The following is a 21647-nucleotide window of genomic DNA, read 5'->3' as shown; positions in this document are numbered from 1 at the left end:
CTGGCGGGTGCCCCGTAAATGTATCGCAGGGCACCCAGCCGGCCGGCCGATGCCTCGTCAGCCAGTGCGGGTAAAGCATGTCTTTCAGGCCTTCCAGAAGCTGACGCCTGTGGTTCTAGTGCCCTCTGGCTCGGCGCCAGTCTCGAATACAGTGGCCCCGGCGCCATTGATGGGAATAAAGAAAAAAAAAACCGGACGACACGGCCTGCCCGCCTGTCTGGTCTCCTGTCAACCCAGCCAACCCGCTTGTGGCCTCATGAAACATCCCGCCCAGGTCGCCCACTCCCGGGCGCCCATTGGCAGTTGGCCGCCGGCAGACCCGTCTCCAGGCGGTCACGCCAACTGACGCAACTAGGCGCCAAGAATCAACTTTCGCCCCGAATGGGGCAGCTGATATTACTGTGGCCTCCTTGGCATGGACTGCGGGCCACCCCTCCATTGTTTGACGACTCTGACTGTGCCAAATCCGCTCGCTTGCTCTTGCCGCTGTCATTGTGCGGTGCTGCGGGAGCCAGGAGGCATCTTGAATACTACTACGTCCGTACGCCTCCTTCTGAGTCTGTGCCAGACCCTGCAGTGCCCGCAAAAGGATCAGATTGCTTCGTTTCTACTGTGTACCGTACGGTCTGGCCAGGAAGCCGCTTCTCCAGTCCCCGCCGGCATTGACCGATCCAGCTGCCGGCAGTGGAGGCCAAGAGATCCAAACCCTCGTGAGGCAGGTGACTTAACTACACAGGCAGCTGACAGGCCCGACGGTCAGTGCTGTGGTAGTCGCCTTGGTCGCCTCAAGCACTTCCAAAAGGCACAGGCACAGAGGCACAGAGGCACAGGGTGGGATCTGCGGGGCTGAAGCGCGCAGAGCCTCGATCGACGGGCAAATCACACGCCAAGGGCCGGTTGGTCGGGAAAGACGGCAGTGTCGCAAGCCACTCAGGCCCGCTCTGCTGGCGACCCTGGGGCGGCCCCAAAGAGCAGCCCAGGGTTCGCCCCAGGGCCCAAGCCCACACGGCCGAACTGCCATCCAACCGAACATGTCCCCCGTTGACATTGGTCATCTCGGGTAACATCGCATCACGACCTCCGTTGCCTTCAATTAGGGCAGGGCAGAGAGGGCAGACGCTGACAGGCTGGCAGGGAAGATACGATCGGAAAGCCTGAAAGCCTGTGTGTGGGTGGGCACCGTAATCATCGGCAACGGGCGACCTCGAGACGCGAGAAAGGAGAACCTCGCAGTGTGTAATCTGGGAGAAGTAGCCTCCCAGCTGCCGTGCTCCACAGTAACGTGGATTATGGACCGACGATCTGCTTGGCATAACCCGCCCGGTGAAATCACCTGTGTATCCCTGACGATATCTCTCTGCCGTCCGGTCTGTCAGTCTGTTCGAGGAACATACTGGCAGTACTGGCAGCACTGGAAAGCACTTGTCGCCCTCGGTCACGGCTGTGGGCTGACCGACAGAACCGACCATGGGGGGACAGAGATACATTGACAACAGCCATTCATGCAATGCTTGCATGGTTCAGCTGCCCACGTTGAGGTGACAAGCCAGGCAAGCCCATCGCCCTCTCCTCGTCATTTGACTAACGCAGGATGGCGTTTGTCCTAGACAGTATCAGTGCCGCAAATATAACTTGAGATGATCCAAAAATACAAGCCACACGCCACGTAACGGGCGAATGCATTGTCAAAGAGATGTTCGGATGTCGGACAGGGCCAGGCTTCTTTGAGCCAACTATACCTAGGTATGGCCCAGTCGTGTCTCCCGGCACAGAGTTGCATCGCAGGCCACCTAGCAAGCTTGGGCAGATAGACCCGGCCGGCGTTCGGAAAATGTCAACTTGGCCTGGCTGGGCATTTCTTTGACGTTGTGGTAGCCAAGACCCAAGGGCTCGGACTTCCGGTCATGGGAGAAGCTGTCGTGGCCGACACTCAAAGTTAAGACTAACAAGAGGATAAGGAATCTGTACACATACACGCATCAAACAAAGGTCTTCTCCGAAAGGGTCGGCCTCTGGGGCTGACCACTCGGCCGGAGTATATTGTCGAATGGGAAAAACTCCAAGATCTGATTCAAGGGCCTGTCGTGGCCCCTCAATGCCCCTCCGAAAATAAGAGTCAATCCGAAAACCAAGGCACAGACGCCAAGATCCAAGCACTCATGGGCGACTGATTCGTAGCACCCGCGTGCCGCGCTGCCGCGCTCTACGGAGTACCTGCAAAAACCAACCTAACCCCAGGCTCGCTTCCATGCCCGCCATGTGACAGTCTGGACCTCTGAGTCGGCAGACCGGACGGAAATCCAGAGGGGCAAGTGATGCGCCAATTGGCACCAGGTAGTTAAACCTTGTGTTCCAAGGTTAATTGGCAGGACTGCACATCTTCCTTCCAAGCAGCCACGCGCCCAGATGGAGAGGGGCCCCATGAACATGTGGCAATCAGTTCAGGCACCGGAAACCGAGGAATTCTTCCATTGCGCAATCCCGATCTGCCAGAGTGTTTCCATCCAACAATTAACATCTCAAGTCTCGCCCCTGCCCCGCTTCCCGAGAAAGGAACCCTGGGCAGTCGGTCCCGTTGTCCTGGGTGCGTGATTCAGAATTCGAGCCCGAAGATGGAGGTAAAGGTAAAAGAATACGGATATAAACGCACGACTATGAAGATCAAACCATATTCTGGATCCCGGCCAAATCTCCGCTGCCCAGGTGTCTGGCTGGCTTCCTTTGGTGCCGCAAATTGATGACGCGTTGCTGGTGGTCGTCAACGTGAGGCGAGCTAGTAAAGGTAGCAGTACCGGCTCAAGGGCCGGCCACCTACCAACCCTACCGAGGTTACCTGTACATGATAACTCCACTTGCAAGGCGAGATACACACTGGCCCACTGCTTAAGATGACGACGCGGCTTTTGGCTCAGCAGGCCCCTGCCCCTGCCGACCCGCGAGGCAAGCACCATATTTCCTTTCCAGAGGACGTCTCAGACTCCCAGCTTGCCGGAGTCTTATTAGGCCTTGGGATGTCGCCATTGGCGGGGCGAGGGCTTTGTCGTGCGACACGCGCACACGACGACTTAATAAGACAGGTGGTATAACTCGAAAGAGAGACGGCACGTAGCACCGATCTCCGCGCGGACCAGTCGGTATGGCATCGTTGGACGGGTCGCCTTGTGCGTCGTCACGCGGAATGAAGTGCAGCAATCAGTGTGCCAGGGCGGTGCACACTCGGACCGATCTTGTGGACGATCTGAACCAGCACGGGCAGGTCAAAGTCCAGCCCGTAGTCTACCTGGCCGGTGCGATGGGGGAATTGTTTCACTCCACTTTGGCTCTAGGTGCGGTAGGCCGTCTCATTGGAAACCTTAGATATAGATAGACCTGCTTACGAAATGCCCATTGGTGCTTAAAAAAAGAGGCGACTGGACTAACTAAATCCAGTGCCCACGCCCAAGAGGGTTGACCGAGACACCTGGAGTGCAAGCACCTGCCCAGGTGGGATAGAAGGATATAACAAAAACTCACATATGCCATCAACGGTATGCACTACGCATAACGTTACCAAACCTCTGCCTTGCAAAAATAAGCACGCTGCGGCAAGGATCAGAGCTGTAACAACCGCAAGACATGCCCATGCCCCGGTTGGCCTGCCATTCTACGCGACACAGCTCCGGCCGCTTCCGGAAGCTCTGGTGACAGTTGGCACGGCCTAGCTTGCTGTGATTCAATGCCCCATCTATCTCTCACCAGCCTCAGAACCCGCCCCAAACAGGCACCGTCGTCTTGGCCAAGGACTGACAGGAGCTTGTCGGCTTGGCAGCAGTCGGAAATCTGGCTCAGTGCCGGCAGGATTCCCTTGGGGGCCACGGCAGTTTGGCCGCTCCCCACACCCCAGCTACGGAGGACAGTCGGCGGGAACTCGAGCAAGCAGGAAATCCTTCCCTCCCGCGAGGACCCGGGTGTCACCCTGCTGCGAATGTAACTTCACTAGGCCGCCGTCTGCCTGTACACTCCCAACCCTCCAGAAGACGGCCTGCCTGCCTGCCCTGCCGCCCAGCCAGTAGGGCATGGATCCAGCCTCCCGGCGTTTTGGCTCAGGAGATGACCGACATAGATGTGCAGCTGCGGCACAGCCGGGGCGAGGCCGGTTTCCCAGCCGGCGTGCACAGTCAGTCCCTGGACGCCAACACTTGACAATGAGTATGTATCGCATGAAAGTTTTGCACAAGACTGAGAAATATTGAGCACTGCATGCGCATCGTTTCAAACTGTAAAAGCAATTCTATATTCATGTTGCCCTCAGATCATAGCCAGTGCCAAGATGCTATATCTAAAATCGTGATTCGCCACGGGCACGCCCGATGTCCTCGTCTGATGTCGACCTGTTCAGCCGGACCCACTTTACCTTTCTAATTTACCCTCCTGGCCGTGGACCATGAGCCAACCAATCGCTGAGGAGGACAACCAACAAGAATAGAACCTTGAAACATGCAGCGACGAAAAGGGACAAGTAACAGAGGAGAAGCACCGTGAGGCCCTCAACGGTCGAGGAGTGGAAAGCCGGGGCCGTCCCAAGGAAGCCGAGGGAAGACCGAGATGGTCAATCAACGGCATTCAGAGAACCGTTTCGAGAGCCACTGCGGGAGTCTGCGGCTGCACTGCCATCGTCGCGCTCTCTCTTCAACTGAGCCAAGACGGCCTTGCCGGAGTGAGGTTTCCCAGCCGCACCATTCCTCGACTGCGACATGGACCTCGCCCTCTTGCCGTTGTGTTTGGGGGCCCGCCGGCGACCCTCCTCCTCGAAGGCGGCAGCAGCCTGTTCCTTGGCCATCACCAGGCCCTGGGTGATGGAGACGAGCTCTCCGCCCTCGACGGCGCACATGGTCGGCCAGAGGACCATCATGATGTCGGCTGGGTCGATGACAGACCGGACCGACTCGGCGATGGTAGACGTATCCTCGTTGGCGTCCCGAGCGGCCGTATCCGTATCCCCGAGAGGACTAGGAGAAGGTGTTGAAGAAGCTACAGCATCCTGACCAGCAGCAGCAGCACCAGGAATGTCACCGAGACTCCCCTCGAACCCCTCGGGCAGCATCAGGACCTGCCAGTCGAAGTCGTCGTACGGGGGGCCAAAGTACGGCTCGACCTTCATGGCGGCCGCCTGCACCCTCGCCCACTGCCCGCACGCGAGCGCCACGCACTCCTCGAGGCCCCTGCGGAACGCCTCGTACTGCAGCGCCGACAGCAGGTGCTGCACGAGGAACGTGACCTCGCGGACGACGGCGGCGGCGCGGCGTCTTGCCGGGCCAGCGACGGCGGCGGCGTGGGGGTTCGAAGCCCCCTGCTCCTCTCCAGCTTTCTTGCCCTCTTCCCCGTTCTGGACCGAGTGCGAGTGCGACTGCGAGTGCTTCTGCACCACCCCGGCAGCCGCGAGCAGCGCCCCGCGCAGGTGCCTCTCGTGCTCCGGGCTGGCGGCCTCGAGCCGGCGCAGGAGGCTGCCCAGCGCGCCGTCGGCGGCGTCCACGCCGGCATCGGCTGCCGCCGCGGTCCACCAGGCGGGGCGGAAGATGTGCCGCGCCATCGAGCGCGTCAGCGCGGCCAGCACCGCGGCTATGCGCATCTGCTTCGCGGCGGGCGTGTTGGACCGCGGGAGCGGGAGGCGTACCGCCTGGGCCCTGAGGTGGTCTGCGGACCGGAGGCTGGCCCAGCAGGACGGGTCGCGCAGCACCGTGGGGTCGAGGTCCTGGCCGAAGTGGTGCTCGCAGAGGTTGAGGATGGAGACCCAGATCGTGTCGAGGATCTCGACGCTGTTTGGGGGGTTTAAGGATTCCGTGTTAGCTGTTTGCTTGGGGGCGGGATAGGGGGGCTTGTTCTCCTGACATATACCTAGGTATGTGAAATCGCCACTCACCATGTCTCCTCCGGCTCGTGCTTCAGTTGCACCTGGTAAGCATCGATCTGGTCGAGTCTGTCTGTCTTGCTCTGCAGGTCTCGCTCGAGCTCTTGGATGATGTTCTCAAGTTTGCTCAGGCTCGACTGCGTCTGGGAGAGGTCGTCATTTCCCTTGACGATCTCGCCCTTCAACTTCTCGACCTCTTCGTTCCGGGTTGAGATGGTTTGTCGAAGGTGGTTGACCTCGTCCAGCAGGATGGCTGTCCTCTCGGCCTCCTTTTGGAGACTTTCGGTGCTTGCTGCCGACTCTTGTTGGGCAGTCATCTTCGATTCTCGCTCGGCGTCCGCTTCAGTTCTGGCCTCGGCTAGTTTGGAGTCAACTTCTGCTTTTGTTTCAAAGAGCTCTTGCAGCTCTTGAGATCTGGCGTCCAGCTTTCCGCTGATATCAGCAAGCTGAGCTGTCAGGCTCTGGACTTGAGTAGCTTTGTTGTCGTAGTTGACTCTTAACTCTGCCAGTTGTAATGCGAGCTCTTCTGTCTCCAGGGTCTTGACTTCGAGCGCTGCGTGGGTCTCCGTCGTAGCAGAGTCCAGTCTTGCCTTAGCCTGAGAGAGGCCATCCAGCTCGAGTGCCTGATCTTCAATCTTAGCAGCGAGCTCGGAAACTTTGACATCCAGGGACGACTTCAGCGTTGCGAGATCTTCGAACTCTTTGGACTTGTCGAGAAGCTCATCTCTGGCCTTGGCCAGCTCTGATGCAAGCTCATCCTTGGTCGTGGTGAGCTTCTCCATCTCCTCTGCTTTCTCCCCCAGCCTGAGGTTCACTTCAGCGAGTTCGGCATCGACCGTGGCTTTTGCCTGCTCTACCTCTGCGAGCTGCTTGTTATTTGCGTCTGAAGATGCCCTCGCTTCGCCGAGCTGTTCTTCCACCTCTTTCTTGGCTGCTTCGAGACTTGCAAGTTCGGCACTCCTCAATTCAAGGTCTCTTTTGGCTTCAGCGAGCCCATCGTCCATTTTTGACATGTTGCCTTCGAAGGCACTGGCGAGTTCATTCTTCTCATCAAGCGATGCCTTCAGGACGCTGGCAGTCTTTTCTAGCTCACTTCGTTTCTCGGCGAGCTCGAGGCATTTCTGGCTTTCCTCATCCAACTTGCGCCGGCTCTTTTGGAACTTGGCATCGAGTTTGGAATTGCTGGTCTTAAGCTCTTGAATGCGTGCGTCCTTTTCGATGATGTCTTGTTGCAGTTGAGATTGCTGCTCCAACAACTTGGTCTCTTTGGCTTCCAATTCATTCCGAAATTTGCGGTATTCTTCCAGAACATCGCGGGACGCGGATGCCAGACGGGCATTTTCTGTCTTCAGTTTCTGGGCATCTCTGAATACGTCTGAGATCATCTTGTAATTATCATCGGAAGCCAGATTGCGGATAGCGTCGACCAAAGCATCAACAGCCCGATTTGACTCCTCTGCCGGGATTGTGGATTGAGAGGAAGGCCGGGGTGACTGGGGAGGAGTCTGCTGGGGGTTGTGTAGTAGCGACATGCTCAATAAGAACTTGCAGCGGGACAAAGACCGATTGAATGGAAAGAATTATTTGAGAATCACACGTTTTTGACAAGATGAGGGCACTGGTGAAATCGGATCGACACCAAAGCAGACTCCGAAATGCCTATAGGGAAATTAAACTTTGGGTTTTTGTCTTCTGGGAACCTTCTGTCGTGGCCCGTTACCTGTCTATTTTATTTATGGCTTCGTTTTGACTATCGGCCTCAGGACATCGTCTGGTAATATGACCAAGCTGTTGCCAGTGCCTGATGCCCAGGTGTTGGGGTATGACATTCTGCCCAATATGCGCTGACCTATTTGCAGAGGCATTCTTGGCCGATGTTGAAAGTGAGGCAATGGAAGCTATCAGTCTAATCTTAGCCCACATCCTACGAGGCGAGGGAACAAATTGCCCTGTATTCTTTTTGGTGCACACATATGTGACGTGTAAAGTGGCCACCAGTCAGCTTGCTGCACAATTGTCAGTGGTGGCCCCGTTGTATCCAAGTAGTATTAACCCAACTGATCCAATCTACTGTCCCATGATTGGTGCCTCTGGGCTTGCCAACCATCAACTTGCATCGCTTCCAACATGGCTTGTGGTAGCCAGGACCAGAAGAATTTGCCGCTGTCCCGTGTCTGCAGCTCGCCAACAAATTCCCGAGGCATCGTACCCACGCACGCAGAAGAACAAAACCCAATGTACTTGTTTGTAGGGCTTGCGAGCTTAGCACTGTACCTGGGTAAGCATTGGACTGGAGAGTCCCACAGCTATCGAGCTGACAGCCCCAACTGACTTCCTGCCTGCCTGCCTAGCCGAGAACCGTGGTTGGGAAATTTGGGCTCGACATTTGGGCTCGACATTTGGGCGTCCTTGACAGGCCCCGGGGTTGGGAAAGCGAGCCAGTGAGACACGAGCACGTTGAAATTGGGCTCTGCTCCAGCAAAACGTCTTCGGACGTATACGGAATAGAAGCGAAACCAGCAGCAAAAAAGGACTTAGCACCAAGAGTCAGGTATCGCCAGTATCTCACAAGGCCAGTGTTCTCGCGTCTTGGCCGTCGGCGCTTTCCACATGCGATGCGACTCAATGGGAATTCCGGTGTTTTGCTACGCGTAATACAATGTGCTTGGCATTCCGAACGACATCTGTGTCCACGCCAAGGAGCGTAAGACTGACCTATCAAGATCAAGTGTTGATAAGCGGCTACCCATGTTCAGATTGGGCAGATTTTGCTCACATTTGAGGTCGTTGTCTAGGACTACTTAAGTAGAGATCACCCCGATCACGCGAACGTGGGTTGGGCACCTCATTGAAATGGGACAGTGCCCCTGCTTCCGACAATATCCTGAAGTTGGCCAGCTGATAGTCAGTATGCCTTTCTGGGTCAGGATGGTAACATTGATTTGGAGTCTCCCCGACCCGGGGAGTCACCAAGAGGCAATCCGGACGGGAGGGACTCTTAGTGCTCTTTAATGAGGATGCGCGGATCTGGTTAGGTACTTCGACGACCTCGGCCGGTGACGTGGTCGAGCAAGACTTTGATACGGTGTAGGCTTTAACATCAATTGATGGCATGAGACGCCTCCACTCCAAACTGGTTTCGTTTCTATTCCGTACGCGTCCGAAGCTACACTCCCCAAAGTGCCTGAATTCCACCCTAATAATAAGGTCACGAACGCGTCCAGATTTCTAGAGGACATTTCGACGTTGAACCCTAGACCCTATGCAGCCTACTTGGATAAATGGCGCTCAATTGGTGGCATAGAGACATTTAATGCAACCAGAATAGAATAGAGAATGAGCTTGCGGGGGCGCAAGATTTTCCTTCTTCCGGTTTCTTAATTCCCACTGCTCGAAACTTGAGGCCGGAAGTCAGAATAACCGCCCACGTATGAGGCAGGCTAAGCACGGCGACCCGTAGATCGTAGAAGAAAAAGATGCCGGCTTGGCACCGCTAGTTTGGCTCACTTGCTTGCGCGGACGAGGAATTATGTCATGGATTTTGGGTATATGGCTGCCTACTAACTAACTGTCCCGCCGGAATGGATCCAAGTGTGAACGATGACCTCTTCGAGTTTGTGGCCCGCCAACGGAGATTGACTCTTCCCCAGATTGATAATAATCTAGCTTGAAAGCCCCGCATGTTCCCCGTACCATCCAGCGCTTTTAGCCGCTATCACCGTGGGATTCACACTACCTTTCAGGGATTGGGGCAATAGCGCCCCACGGGGAAGAAACTCGTGATCACCTGGTGCCACCGCGCCGGAAAAGCCGAGGGTGCCAGTGGAAGAGCCGGGCATCTCAGGAAGTGGGATGTTCAAATATACAAAGAATGGCCGAAAGATACAGTGATGGACTTGAAGATGGGATGAACGATAATAATTTTATTTTTTTGCAATGGCCACAAGGATGTTGAAAGGACTCTCAAATGCCCTCCTACTCGCCCTGGTTGGCCGGGTTGTGGGGGCAGCTTCTCCGGGGAGCGTCACATTTAATAACGACAACCGGTACCTGTTCGACGTCGACGGAAATCATATCAGTGCTTATGCACTCAAGATATATAATTTTGAGGACAAGTACTATGCGTACGGTCTTGACTTCACCTCAGGAACAGGGCTTGACAGACCTCTGGTTGCTTGGTCCTCTGTTGATCTCGTCAATTGGAAGTCAGAGGGGGTCCTCTCAGAGCTTTCCGGAGGACGGCCCCACATACTATTCAACCCAACCAGCCAGCAGTATGTGCTGTGGTCCAATCCATCGGCAGGTTACGAGGTCGCTACTTCGTCTGCGCCTAACTCTCCGTTCTCTACGGACAAAGGTCTGGCGGCATTAGACCCACAGTTCACCGGTTTGCAGCCGGCGGACTTCACGGTCGCGTCCATTGGTGACCAAGGCTACCTCGTGTGGTCGGCGCTCAACTTCAGGGACCCTCGAGCGGGAAGCCTGTGGCCACCAGTATTCCAGACGATGCACGTGTCGCCACTTACGCCCGACTTCCTCAACACGACACAGACGAGCACAAACGTGACATCTGCTGGTTTCGACCTTGTCGATCAAGAAGCCGAGACGCCGGATCTATTCGTTCGCAACGGAATTTATTACATCGTGGCAAGCAACACATGCGGCTTCTGCGATGGGAGCATAGGCTTCGTTTATCGATCGACATCCATCGACGGTCCTTGGGAACGCGACATTGTCTCGGCGTTTACTTGTGGGTCTCAGGTCGAAGGAGTGCTCCCGCTCACAGACCCTGTTACGAACGAGACAACCTTCGTCTGGCACGGGACTTCGGTCCCAGGTGGTCCCAGAGTCAGCTTCTCTGGTCACTTCTTCCAGCCGATGCGATTCAATGACGATGGGAGTGTCCAGGATCTGGACTGCACTCCAGGCGCACAGTTTACGGTACCTCTGGGCCTCGGAGCTGGCGAACCTGACAGCGGAGCGTTGACGACTGCTACGGACATGTCGCCTCGTTTCGCGGATTATAGTCCCGTGTGCGACACACTCACCTTCCAGAGTGTGATTCAGACTTGGACGAATTCCAAGGCCGGGACATTGAACTCGGTTTCGGTCAATCTGGCCGCCGGCGGACAAGAGACCGGAATCATGATCACGGTGTTCAGATTCAGCAACGTGAACGACCTCGTGGCGCCATCGTAAGTGTCAACCCACATTATTCTATTCTCCTCGCAGCAGGTCCTTCCCACATCTTATAAGCCAAAACTGACGCTATTTCACCCGCAGTTACAAGTTTGAAGTACTCGGCTCTACAACGTTCAATGCGAGCGACATTGGAACGTCGTTCAAGGCCATGAGGGTACCCACAAACGCAACCGTTGCTCAGGGAGACCAGTTGGGATTCTACATTGCTGATCCTGCCGCAGCAAGTCCGCAGGGGTCTTCGAATCTCATACCATATTGCCATTTGGAGTATAATATCGGCGCACCTAATGGCTCGGAAACACCTGCTGGGCAGCTTGCCTTCGAGCAGGCCGCCGGGCAGAACTCGTTCCGCGGCCTCGACGGCATGACAAGCCCGGTACGGGAGAGGACTGGCAAGGGCATTAAGTTCTTCGCGACTGTAGGCTGTGCCTTAGGAGTAAATTGCTTAATTAATTAATCATACTGCGTTAGCCTTGAAATGGTCTTCCCTATGCCATGATGTTGTGTCATTAGCCCTCGAACTTGCCCTGGACATGTGATTGCCCCATTAATACTCTTGAATTATCACTCGATAACTTGTGGCAACAAATAACACCCAGTATTTCCACCATGACCTGCAGGCCACAACACTCATCCATGGGATTTGACTACCTAGGGTACTGCGGTAGGTATCAAGGAACCATAAACATTGTAAGTTGTGACCATTTCATTACTATTACATATGTCTCAACATCCTTTTCTGCAGGGCGCGGGTGTTTCGAGGCTGTATCTATCTCGCTTCTCTCATACATGAGTTGGAGGGTGTTGTTGATAAGCCTGTCATTTTCCGGTATGGTGTAGTGGCCAACATTCCGCGTTTTCAGGATGAGAAACCCGCGGCGCCCGGGGTTCGATTCCCCGTATCGGAGGGATGTGCATGTCTGCTTCGTGATTGTACTTTTTGTAGGACTTCACACCACCCCTTATGTTTATCTTTTTACCCTTTAGACAGTAGTGCGCATAACTTCCCATGGGTCCACAGACTGGCCGCGAGTCGTCACGTTGGCGGGGCAAGAACCACGGACCTGGGGAGCCGCTTCTGAGGGGAGGCGCTCGTTCGATCAGCAATGTCCAATCCAAAAGTGAACTTGAGTTAGTCAATCATGACCAGTTGGCACACTGTTGCAGTTCCGGTCCTCGATGTTGTAGGTAATTGATCGGTGTGGCATGAGCTTTTGTCTTGATTGGTGCTTTTCGTTTTCAGAAGCTCGGCGCAAAAGCAAACGAGGACATAGACAGCTGGACTCGGTATATTTGCTCGTTTTGCGGATTTCTCCGCCTGGCTACTGAAGTATCTAGGTATGTGAGAATAGCTCTCCAATGACGGACGCGGGGATAGGTCAACTATTACCAATGCCCGCCTTACTTTAATGTGAATCTCTTCCCCTCGTATTTCTAACCTCAGACAAGCTGGCTGAACCTGAGGGTTTCAAATAAATAAGCTTCTGTCAAATACTCGGTAATTGGTTCTGGCTTGGCACTACCTTCTCTCTAGAGGCCAAGGAAGGGAACTCGCCGACATTGTAGTTGTATCGCAAGCTGACAATTCTGGGATCACTTCCGAAACGGGAAGTGCGGAACGCGGCTCGGGGATCTCGGGTCTGGCGATGTTACACCGCAACGGCACGCTGGAATCATGTGTACATAAGTATGGGGTAGGTCAACTAGTAGCGAGGCACTTTTAGCCAACCAGAACTTGCTTTCGAGCTTGTATGGAGACATTGGAAGTGCATTTATCCTCCGGTCATGTTGAACATACGATACCTAGGTAGTATAAATAGGTACCTAGGTAGACACATCGGAGACATGTCTCGTCTGCTCGCAGCCTCCCGGTCGATTTCTCTCTGTTGCGTTGGATCCATCTTTGCATCTGAAAAGGGGAAGACTCAAACACCAAAATGCACTCGAGCAAAGTGATTGCGGTCCTGTGTGCGGCTGCAGCTAATGTTTATTAGAAGGCACGGTCGGGTCTAACTAACTAAGCCAACTAACACTTATACCCACTCCTTCTAAGCGCCAAAAGAAATCATAAACTTCTCCCTAACATCAATTAACCAACTATTATTTACTTTAATTACTCATTAAGTTATAAGCCCAACATTACTTAATACATCCTTATTTATTTATTTTTATTAATATCTATTAATTTTAAATTATTTTATACCTAAAAATTATTAAAATATAGTTATTATAAAACTAAACTATTAATGTTATTTATATCTTTTAATAAATACTATACTTTTATATAACCTATAATAATTTATTATTTCTACTTTAATTTTCTATATTAACTAATATTAATTTAAAACTACTTAAATTAATTTAAATATTATTTAAAATATTTAACTTTAACTTTAAGTTTAACCTATTATTATTATTTAAGTTTAATTTAAAAAACTATTTTAATTAATATATTACTTAAAGCTAAACTTTCTATTTTATTAGCCTTAGTAAAATTATTATTAATATAAAGGTTAAACTTACTATTAGTAAAACTCTTATAGAATAATAAAATAAAATAATTAAACTTTTATTATACTTTTAAGTATTATTTATTTTAACTTAATAATATATATTATATTATATAAAAGCTTTTATTAGTTTAAAAACCCTAAAGGATTATTTTAATTATAATATTAAAAATTTAACTATTTATTTATTTTATTAGTTAACTAACTTATACTATAAAGATAGTTTTAATTTATAGGAATATTTTAATTTATTTTATTAACTTTAAATAAAACTTTTATTAAAACTTTAATATCTAATTAATTTATAATAAAATCTATAAAGTTTTATTTAAAAATAATAAAATTAAGTTTTTTTTCCTTATAATATTATTTAATATAATAAATAATATTATTAATAATTTTAATAGTTATAAAATTTTAAAGTTCTTTAATATTAAATCTAAAATATTAAATATTATTATTTATTTAAAAATTAAGTAATTAAAGGTTTACTATACTTCTACCTTTTAGAAGAAGTTAGTACTAATTAGTACTAAAAAGCCTAAAAAATTCATACTATTAGGTACTAATTTTAACTCCTTATTAAAGAAATTTAGTAAAAGGAATATATATAGTATTACTTTTATAATTTTACTTTTATTAACTACTTATATATAAATTATAATAAGTTAGTAAAATATAAGGAAAAATAAAAGAAAAAAGAAATAAACCACTATTAATTAAGTAAAAGATAATATAATAGAAATTTTTAATAATAATAAAAAAGTATAGTATTTTATATTAATATTTTAATATATATAGTAAAATTTTATTATTTAAAAATATAAGTAAAATATTATAAATCTTTAATTTAAATATTTTAAAGTATATAATAGGATATATAGAGGACTTTAGCTTATTTTAACTATATAGTGGAATAATTATTATTACTAATAGAACTTATTTTATTATAAAAGGAGTTAGTACTATAGATATCCTTTTATAGCTTTTAATAAATTAATTATTAAGAATATCTTTACTAATATACTTTATAGTTAAGAATTAGGAATACCCATTTATTTAATTAAATTATAGTTTAAAACTAATTTCATTTAAATACTTAAAGGAATAATATTTTCTATAATTAAAAGATAATAAATTAAAGGTAATATAGGTAAGATTTTAAAAGAGAATTTTAAGATTTAGATTACTAATAATAAGAATATTAAAGCCCTTTTTTATTATATAAAGAATTCTATAAAATATTTAAATATAATAATATTAATAAGACCTTTACTTAATAATTATATATTAATACTAATATTATTTTAATAAAATTAGAAGTATTTAACTATAAACCCTATAGGTTTATAAAGTTTATTTAATAATATCTAAAACTATTATTAGAATAGAAATTAAAAGTATTATTTAAAATTATTTATTTAAATCTTTTAAAATACTTTTAATAAGATTACTAAAGGTTTTTAATACTTTATATTATTTATTAATAATTTTATAAAGTATTATTAGGTCTTTTATTAAAAGAAGGATTATATTTTTATAATTATTAAAAACTTTTAATAATAATAAAATATAATTTAATATAAAAGTTAAGATATTTACTTTTAATAATAGGGGTGAATATATTAGTAAAATTATAGTTAACTTATTTTATTAATAGAGAGTTATTTATTAAAAATTTCTACTATACTATTATAAATTAAATAAAATACCTAAATAATATATATAGATAGTTATTATTAATATTAGAGTTATAATTTATAATAAAACATTCTTTATATTTTAGTTTAAATATATTATATATTTAGTTTACCTTTATAATTATAAATTATATTTAATACTATTATATTAAATTATACCTTTTAAAATATTATATAAAAAAACTAATATTAGATATTTTTAACCCTATTTTTATTCTTATTATATTTATATTTTTATAAAAGCCTATAAGCTAGGAATGAAACTAATAGATTAAGTTAAAAGGTATACTTTATTAGATTTAAAGTAGATAAAAATTTAGTTTTATACTTATATATATTACTTTATAAAGTTGTTATTATTATTATAAATAACTATATATAATAGAAGAAATACTAGCCCATAATTATATAGTTAATTAGGAATTTAATTAAAGTAGCTATTAAACTAATAAAATAATCCCTTTAATTAGTTATAAATTTACTTTTTTACTACCTTTATAGTTATTTATAGTATTACTTAAACTAATTATTAAATACTCTTTAAATACTAATTTAAAAGGCTATTATATATAACCTTTATAGAAAGTAAGAGTTAATATTTAATATATAGAGACTAATTTAGCACTAATTAGTATAAACTTTAACTCCTTTAACTTAATATTAACTAATATTAATTTTAATTTAAATAACTTAATACTAATAGATACTAATTTTAATAATAATAATTTAGATAATTTAACTATTATAATTATTAAATCTATTATATACCTATTAGTATTAATTAGTATTAACTATAATAAATTACCTATTATTATTATTATATTTTTAATAACTTAAAATAATAATATTTTATAAAATTATATATGCTTTAAAGAATTCTAAAAGCTAGACTAACTTACTATTATAAAAGAAATTATACTTTCTTAAAGCTATAGGAATTTAAATAGAAGTTTCTATTTATTATAATTAATATATTATTAACCTTTAATAAATATATATAAAAATATAATATTAAAGGAAATCTTATTTAATATAAGATTTATTTAATTACTTAAAAGTTTATATAAATTTATAAAATTAATTATAATAATACCTATAATCTAATTATTTAATATAAAATATTAAAAATTATTATTTAAATTACCTTTATAATTAGAATAAATTTCTAATAATTTAATATTAAAATTATATTTTTATAAATATTTAAAATATAATATCTATATATATTTACTACTTAAATATTAGATATTATTTAAAATATTATACTTAAAGTTCTTTAAGCTTTATATAACTTAAAGTAATTAAAATAAAATAATTTAGTAAATTATATAATAAATTTATTAAGTTTTATAATTAAATTATATTTAATCTATATATTTTTAAATAATAATATTATTATTATTATTTATATTAATAATATTTTAATTATTAATTATTTTAATAATACTATTATATTTAAAATAATTCTTTTAAATAAATTTAAGTATATTAATATAGCCTTTACTAATATTTCTTAACCTTAAAATCTATTAAATTAAAGCTAAAATCTCTATTTCTTAATAAAACTATACTAAATATATACTTTAATAATTTAATATACTTAATAATAATAATTATTATACTCTAATAAATTTAAATTTATTTTTAAAATAAAAAAATAGTAATATCTTTATTAACTTTATAATATATTAATTCCTTATTAATTTAATAAACTTTTAATAATAGATATAAAAGTTAATCTTATTTTTCTAATAGTTATTATTTTAATATTTAATATTAATTTAATAAAATAATACCTTACTATTAATAAAAATATTTTTATTATATTAAATAAACTCTAAACTATTAAATATTTTATCCTTAAAATATTATATTTATAAAACTTAATATATATAATAATATTTTATATAATATAAACTTAAATAATTTAAAAGTATTTAAAACTAAATTTAACTCCTTAATAAATTATTTATTACTTAATTATTAAAATATTAATTAACAATTATTAAATTAACTTATAAAGCTAAATATATAACCTATTTATTTATATCCTCCTACTTATACTAAATAATTTAAATATTATAAAATTTAAAAATCCTACACATTAAATATCTATTTATATTTTATATTAATAATTAACTTATATTAAACTTTATTTAAAATATTAAAATTACTATTTATTTAAAATATATAATTATTTACTATTATTTTATTTAAAAGGTATTAAAAATATTTATAATATTAAATATATTCTATTTATAAAAATTTTATAAATATTTATATAAAAATACTTTTAAAATCTATATTATTAGGTTTCTATTATTTATTAAATCTATTATTTATTTAATTTTAATAAATTTAAAACTTAATATTAATAAATATTAATAAAATAATAAAAAAAAGTTTAATAATAAATTTATTAATTTAACAACTAAAATATTATATTATTTATATATTTTAAATATTTTTTATAATAATAATATTATTAATAAATAGAGGGTATATTAGAAGGCATAATTAGATTTAATTAATTAAGCTAATTAATACTTATACCTGCTCCTTCTAAGCGCCGGGAAAGATCATAGACTTCTCTCTAACATCAATCAACCAACTATCGTTTACTTCAATTGCTCATTAATGTTGCCGTCGCCGCAAACTCATGGATTGCCCCAGGAGCCGTTTGGTATGACACAGCAGGAAACAAGATCGATGCTCATGGCGGAAATATCGTGAAAAGAGGGGACACTTTCTACTGGGTCGGACAGAGCGCGGCAAACTCGGAGACACCCCTGATGTACTCGTCCAAGGACCTGCTTAACTGGGACAACCTGGGAAACCAGGCCGCGTCCATTACGGGCATGTGGCGTCCCAAGATCGCCAAACCAAACGGATCATTCTGGCTATATGGGCAGCAAGACCGTTATGCACTGTCACTCCGGTCTACCCAGATGGTCGGGGGCTACAAACAGGTTGCCAAGGTACACCTCCCACCGAACGACTACAGCTACTCCGACACGGGCATGTTCCTCGACGATGATGAGACATGGTACCTCCTCACGAGCGCGGACCACAACATCGTGCAGATCAACAGGATAAACTCGGACGGTGCAGTCGGGGACAGAGTCACCTCCTTCGCAAAGGGAGAATACGAGGCTCCAGGCCTGTTCAAGGTCAACGGTGTGTACTACCTGATCGTCTCGGCCAAGACAGGGTGGCGTGCGAACCCTAACAAGGTCTTCTGGGCAACCTCGCTCGGCGGCACGTGGAGTGGCGGCACCGACATAGCGCCCGCGGCCGAGAACACGTACGGCTCGCAGAACACCTTTGAGCTCACGGTCAAGGGGTCTCAGGCCACGACGTACGTCTACATGGGCGACGCCTGGGACTCCAAGGGGGGCACGAGCTCCAACTATATCTGGCTCCCGATGGCCGTGGACTCTAGCGCGCATACCGTGACGCTGCAGTACCACAGCATGTGGAAGGTGGATGTTAACACTGGTGTTGTGTCTTATCCCACCACGAAGAAGCGGTATGAGGCCGAGGACGCAGACTTATCCGGCCGGGCTGGTAAGTGGAAGGACACACGTTGCGCTTCAATATTCCACAGCGTAAAATTTGTTTCCAAACTGTTCGAGTCTTGTTTGAATGATAGCTAATCCGCACGCTCACCAGCCGTCGTCTCTTGCGAGCATTGCATCACCAAGCGCAAAGTCCACAACGGTAGGGGCTATATCGTTATTACTCTATGCATGTTCTGTGCTAGCAACTAACTCAAATGAATGCACCTAGTTTCGCCGGGGAGTGAGGTCGTCTTCAACAATGTCACTGGGACGGGCTCTCTGGAGTGGTACACGTTCCACTACAACGTCAACGATCCCGCAGCAGGCGAGGCCCAAATTTTAATCAACGATGATGCCAAACCGACAAACCTGTCAGATCTCAATTCCCGAGCTGGAAAGCACGGAGCGGTTCCCGTCCAGCTCAAATTGCGAGAAGGTGACACAAACACGATCCGGTTTGGAGCCCATGGAGACAAGAGTAAGCTGAGTACCGCTTTGTGTGATTGTATGTTTTCAATCTCTCTAACCTGGTTTGATCAGATTTCGAAGTCAGCGTAGATGGAATCGAGCTCCATGATGACTGAGAGGGCTTGATCTATTCAAACTTGTAGGGAATCATCATGTGGTAGCGTTGATCTCACGTACGTACAGTACCATAACATGGGGTTTTCGGAACAAGGCCCTTTGAACACAGGACAGATGGAGACCTGCAGAGTGCCCATGCAGCTACATAACTTGACTAATGATCGTTCAATGTCTTGCCTAAAGCTCTCATTCGTTGTGGTGTATTGCCGAAGAGCCTGAGAGGCTTATGTCTCACAGACAAACATCAACCTTGGAAGTGAGACAATGTCTAGGCCACCCAATGACGGCTAGGTTAGAAATGAATTATGCTGCCAGTGCAGGGTAGACCAGTAGCAAAAATGTACTGGATGACTGTTGTGACTATATGAAGACAGATTGGGGTACGTAGGTAGCCAAGGCTACTAGTTTATTGATTGGCATAGAATTATAGAGCGTGGTCAAGAACAATATCTGCCCAGGTGGGCACCGTATCAGGCTTCGACTCAAGTGCTCGCATGGTTGAAGCTAGGCCGGACGCACAGGTTCTACCCAGGAAGACGTTGTGAAAATACGAGTCACCGAGAAATCAAGTCAAAGTCCAAAATGTTTGAAATTATGAATCAGACATCTACGACATTGTGGCAGGAGATGGATTACTTTTGCCTGGTCTGAACGCTGGAAGTGCCCAGCCGGGGTTGGTGGGGTGGGGGTCTACAGGTACAGGTACCATAAAGTTTGACCCTCAGCACTCACTTCCTGGCGTTCCGAGGAATGTCTGAGACGAACGGTCCTCTTCAACCCAACATTGTGAACCCGGATCCGGCCCAATCCCTTCATAATGGTCCTCAAGGTCTTCGAACAACCACAATCACCAGTGACGATGGAGCAGGAGCTGGATGTTCTCATCCTCGGCGCAGGCTGGACCGCCACATTCCTGATCCCGCTCCTCGGCGAGCGCAACATGACCTTCGCAGCAACCACCAGCGACGGGCGTCACGTCGCAGGCAGCCAGACCCTGAAATGGCGCTTCGACCCCACCGCACCGGACCCGGAGCAGACCAAGGCCTTCAGCCTGCTCCCGCGCGCGCGCCACGTCCTCATCACCTTCCCCCTCAAGGGCAAGGGCCAGAGCGCGGTCCTGACGAGCGCGTACAAGCAGACGCACGGTGGGGACGGGGCCGGGACCGGGACGTTCCGCTTCATCCAGCTCGGCAGCACGGGGATCTGGCAGCAGGACCCGGAACAGGCGCCATGGCTGGACAGGCGCAGCCCTTACAAGGCCGACGACCAGCGCGCCGTGGCCGAGGACGAGCTGCTCGGGCTCGGGGGCTGCGTGCTCAACCTTGCGGGCCTGTGGGGCGGCGAGAGGGACATGCGGAACTGGGTCGACCGGGTGGCCACGACCAAGGAGGCTGTGAAGGGCAAGACGAGCCTGCACATGGTGCACGGTGTGGATGTTGCACGTGTCATTGCTGGTGTGATCCAGGCAGGACGGGGAGGCAAGGACTCGGACAGTAGTAGCAGTGGGTGGGACAGCGTGGGACGGGGGCAGAGGTGGATGGTGACAGATGGGTTTGTCTACGACTGGTGGAGCCTGTTCGCCTCATGGTCGAGCATTGGTGAGGACGGCTCAAAGCCCACCAAGCAGGCGAAATGGGTGTACGAGCTGATGCAAGAGGGCGGCGTGCGGGCTCTGCCGCGGTCCATGGAGGCTCTGGGCCGCTGCTACGACACGAGAGAGTTGTGGCAGACGCTGAGTATTACGCCCTTGAAGGCTGGACTGGGCTTGTGAGTTCCGGGATGCTTCGATGGGATGTCACCGTTCGATATTGTCTTCACGGAACGAGGTCATTACCCTCCAGACTACAATGGTCGCCTGGTAGCCATGTGCCTCCACCAAGAAAGTCACCGGATCATTTACATGTAATGAATATGCTCGAGGTCGCCTCCCATGACCGGGTAGCCCTTCCGTGATGATCGGCCGGGATGGCCTCAGTAGTTTCTGAGCCTCAGCACCGCAGCCCCAACCTCCACACCTGATCATAGAACCAGGCTCGAGCCCCTGCCCCTGAGCATACATGCATGCAGCGGCAACAACACCAGAAGCCCGTCATAAAACGGCTGGCCGTGCACCGCTGGCTGCCAGCGACAAGCGGCTTGTCCAGAGTCCATGACGTGGGAAATCGACCCTAGCGAGCGGCACCGCTTTCCCTAACGCTGCAGC

At 45.6% G+C, this 21647-nt stretch overlaps 4 protein-coding genes across 4 annotated transcripts; 3 read left to right on the top strand and 1 right to left on the bottom strand.

Annotated features, from left to right (window-relative positions):
- Positions 1 to 4588: 4588 nt before the first annotated feature.
- On the bottom strand, positions 4589 to 7419 carry KVR01_001598 (uncharacterized protein; the record flags this gene model as incomplete). Its single annotated transcript, XM_044794419.1, has 2 exons — positions 4589 to 5795; positions 5900 to 7419. The coding sequence occupies 2 exons, from the start codon at positions 7417 to 7419 to the stop codon at positions 4589 to 4591; spliced, it is 2727 nt and encodes a 908-aa protein (XP_044649553.1).
- Positions 7420 to 9823: 2404 nt separating this feature from the next.
- Positions 9824 to 11546, top strand: KVR01_001804 (uncharacterized protein; the record flags this gene model as incomplete). The annotated part of the gene is made up of 2 exons (XM_044788313.1): positions 9824 to 11082; positions 11171 to 11546. The coding sequence occupies 2 exons, from the start codon at positions 9824 to 9826 to the stop codon at positions 11544 to 11546; spliced, it is 1635 nt and encodes a 544-aa protein (XP_044649759.1).
- Positions 11547 to 18091: 6545 nt separating this feature from the next.
- KVR01_001884 (uncharacterized protein) lies at positions 18092 to 19443 on the top strand (the record flags this gene model as incomplete). Its single annotated transcript, XM_044794391.1, has 4 exons — positions 18092 to 18866; positions 18972 to 19019; positions 19089 to 19337; positions 19400 to 19443. The coding sequence occupies 4 exons, from the start codon at positions 18092 to 18094 to the stop codon at positions 19441 to 19443; spliced, it is 1116 nt and encodes a 371-aa protein (XP_044649839.1).
- Positions 19444 to 20181: 738 nt separating this feature from the next.
- On the top strand, positions 20182 to 21378 carry KVR01_001632 (uncharacterized protein). Its single transcript, XM_044784641.1, has one exon. It carries the CDS (start codon positions 20262 to 20264, stop codon positions 21213 to 21215), a length of 954 nt encoding a protein of 317 aa, XP_044649587.1. The 5' UTR covers positions 20182 to 20261; the 3' UTR covers positions 21216 to 21378.
- The last annotated feature ends 269 nt before the right edge of the window (positions 21379 to 21647 follow it).

This window comes from Diaporthe batatas, assembly GCF_019321695.1.
Source record: "Diaporthe batatas strain CRI 302-4 chromosome Unknown Contig00002, whole genome shotgun sequence".
Taxonomy (NCBI): domain Eukaryota; kingdom Fungi; phylum Ascomycota; class Sordariomycetes; order Diaporthales; family Diaporthaceae; genus Diaporthe; species Diaporthe batatas.
The sequence above is the reverse complement of the archived record's forward strand: the minus strand, read 5'-3'. Positions and strand labels throughout refer to the sequence as shown.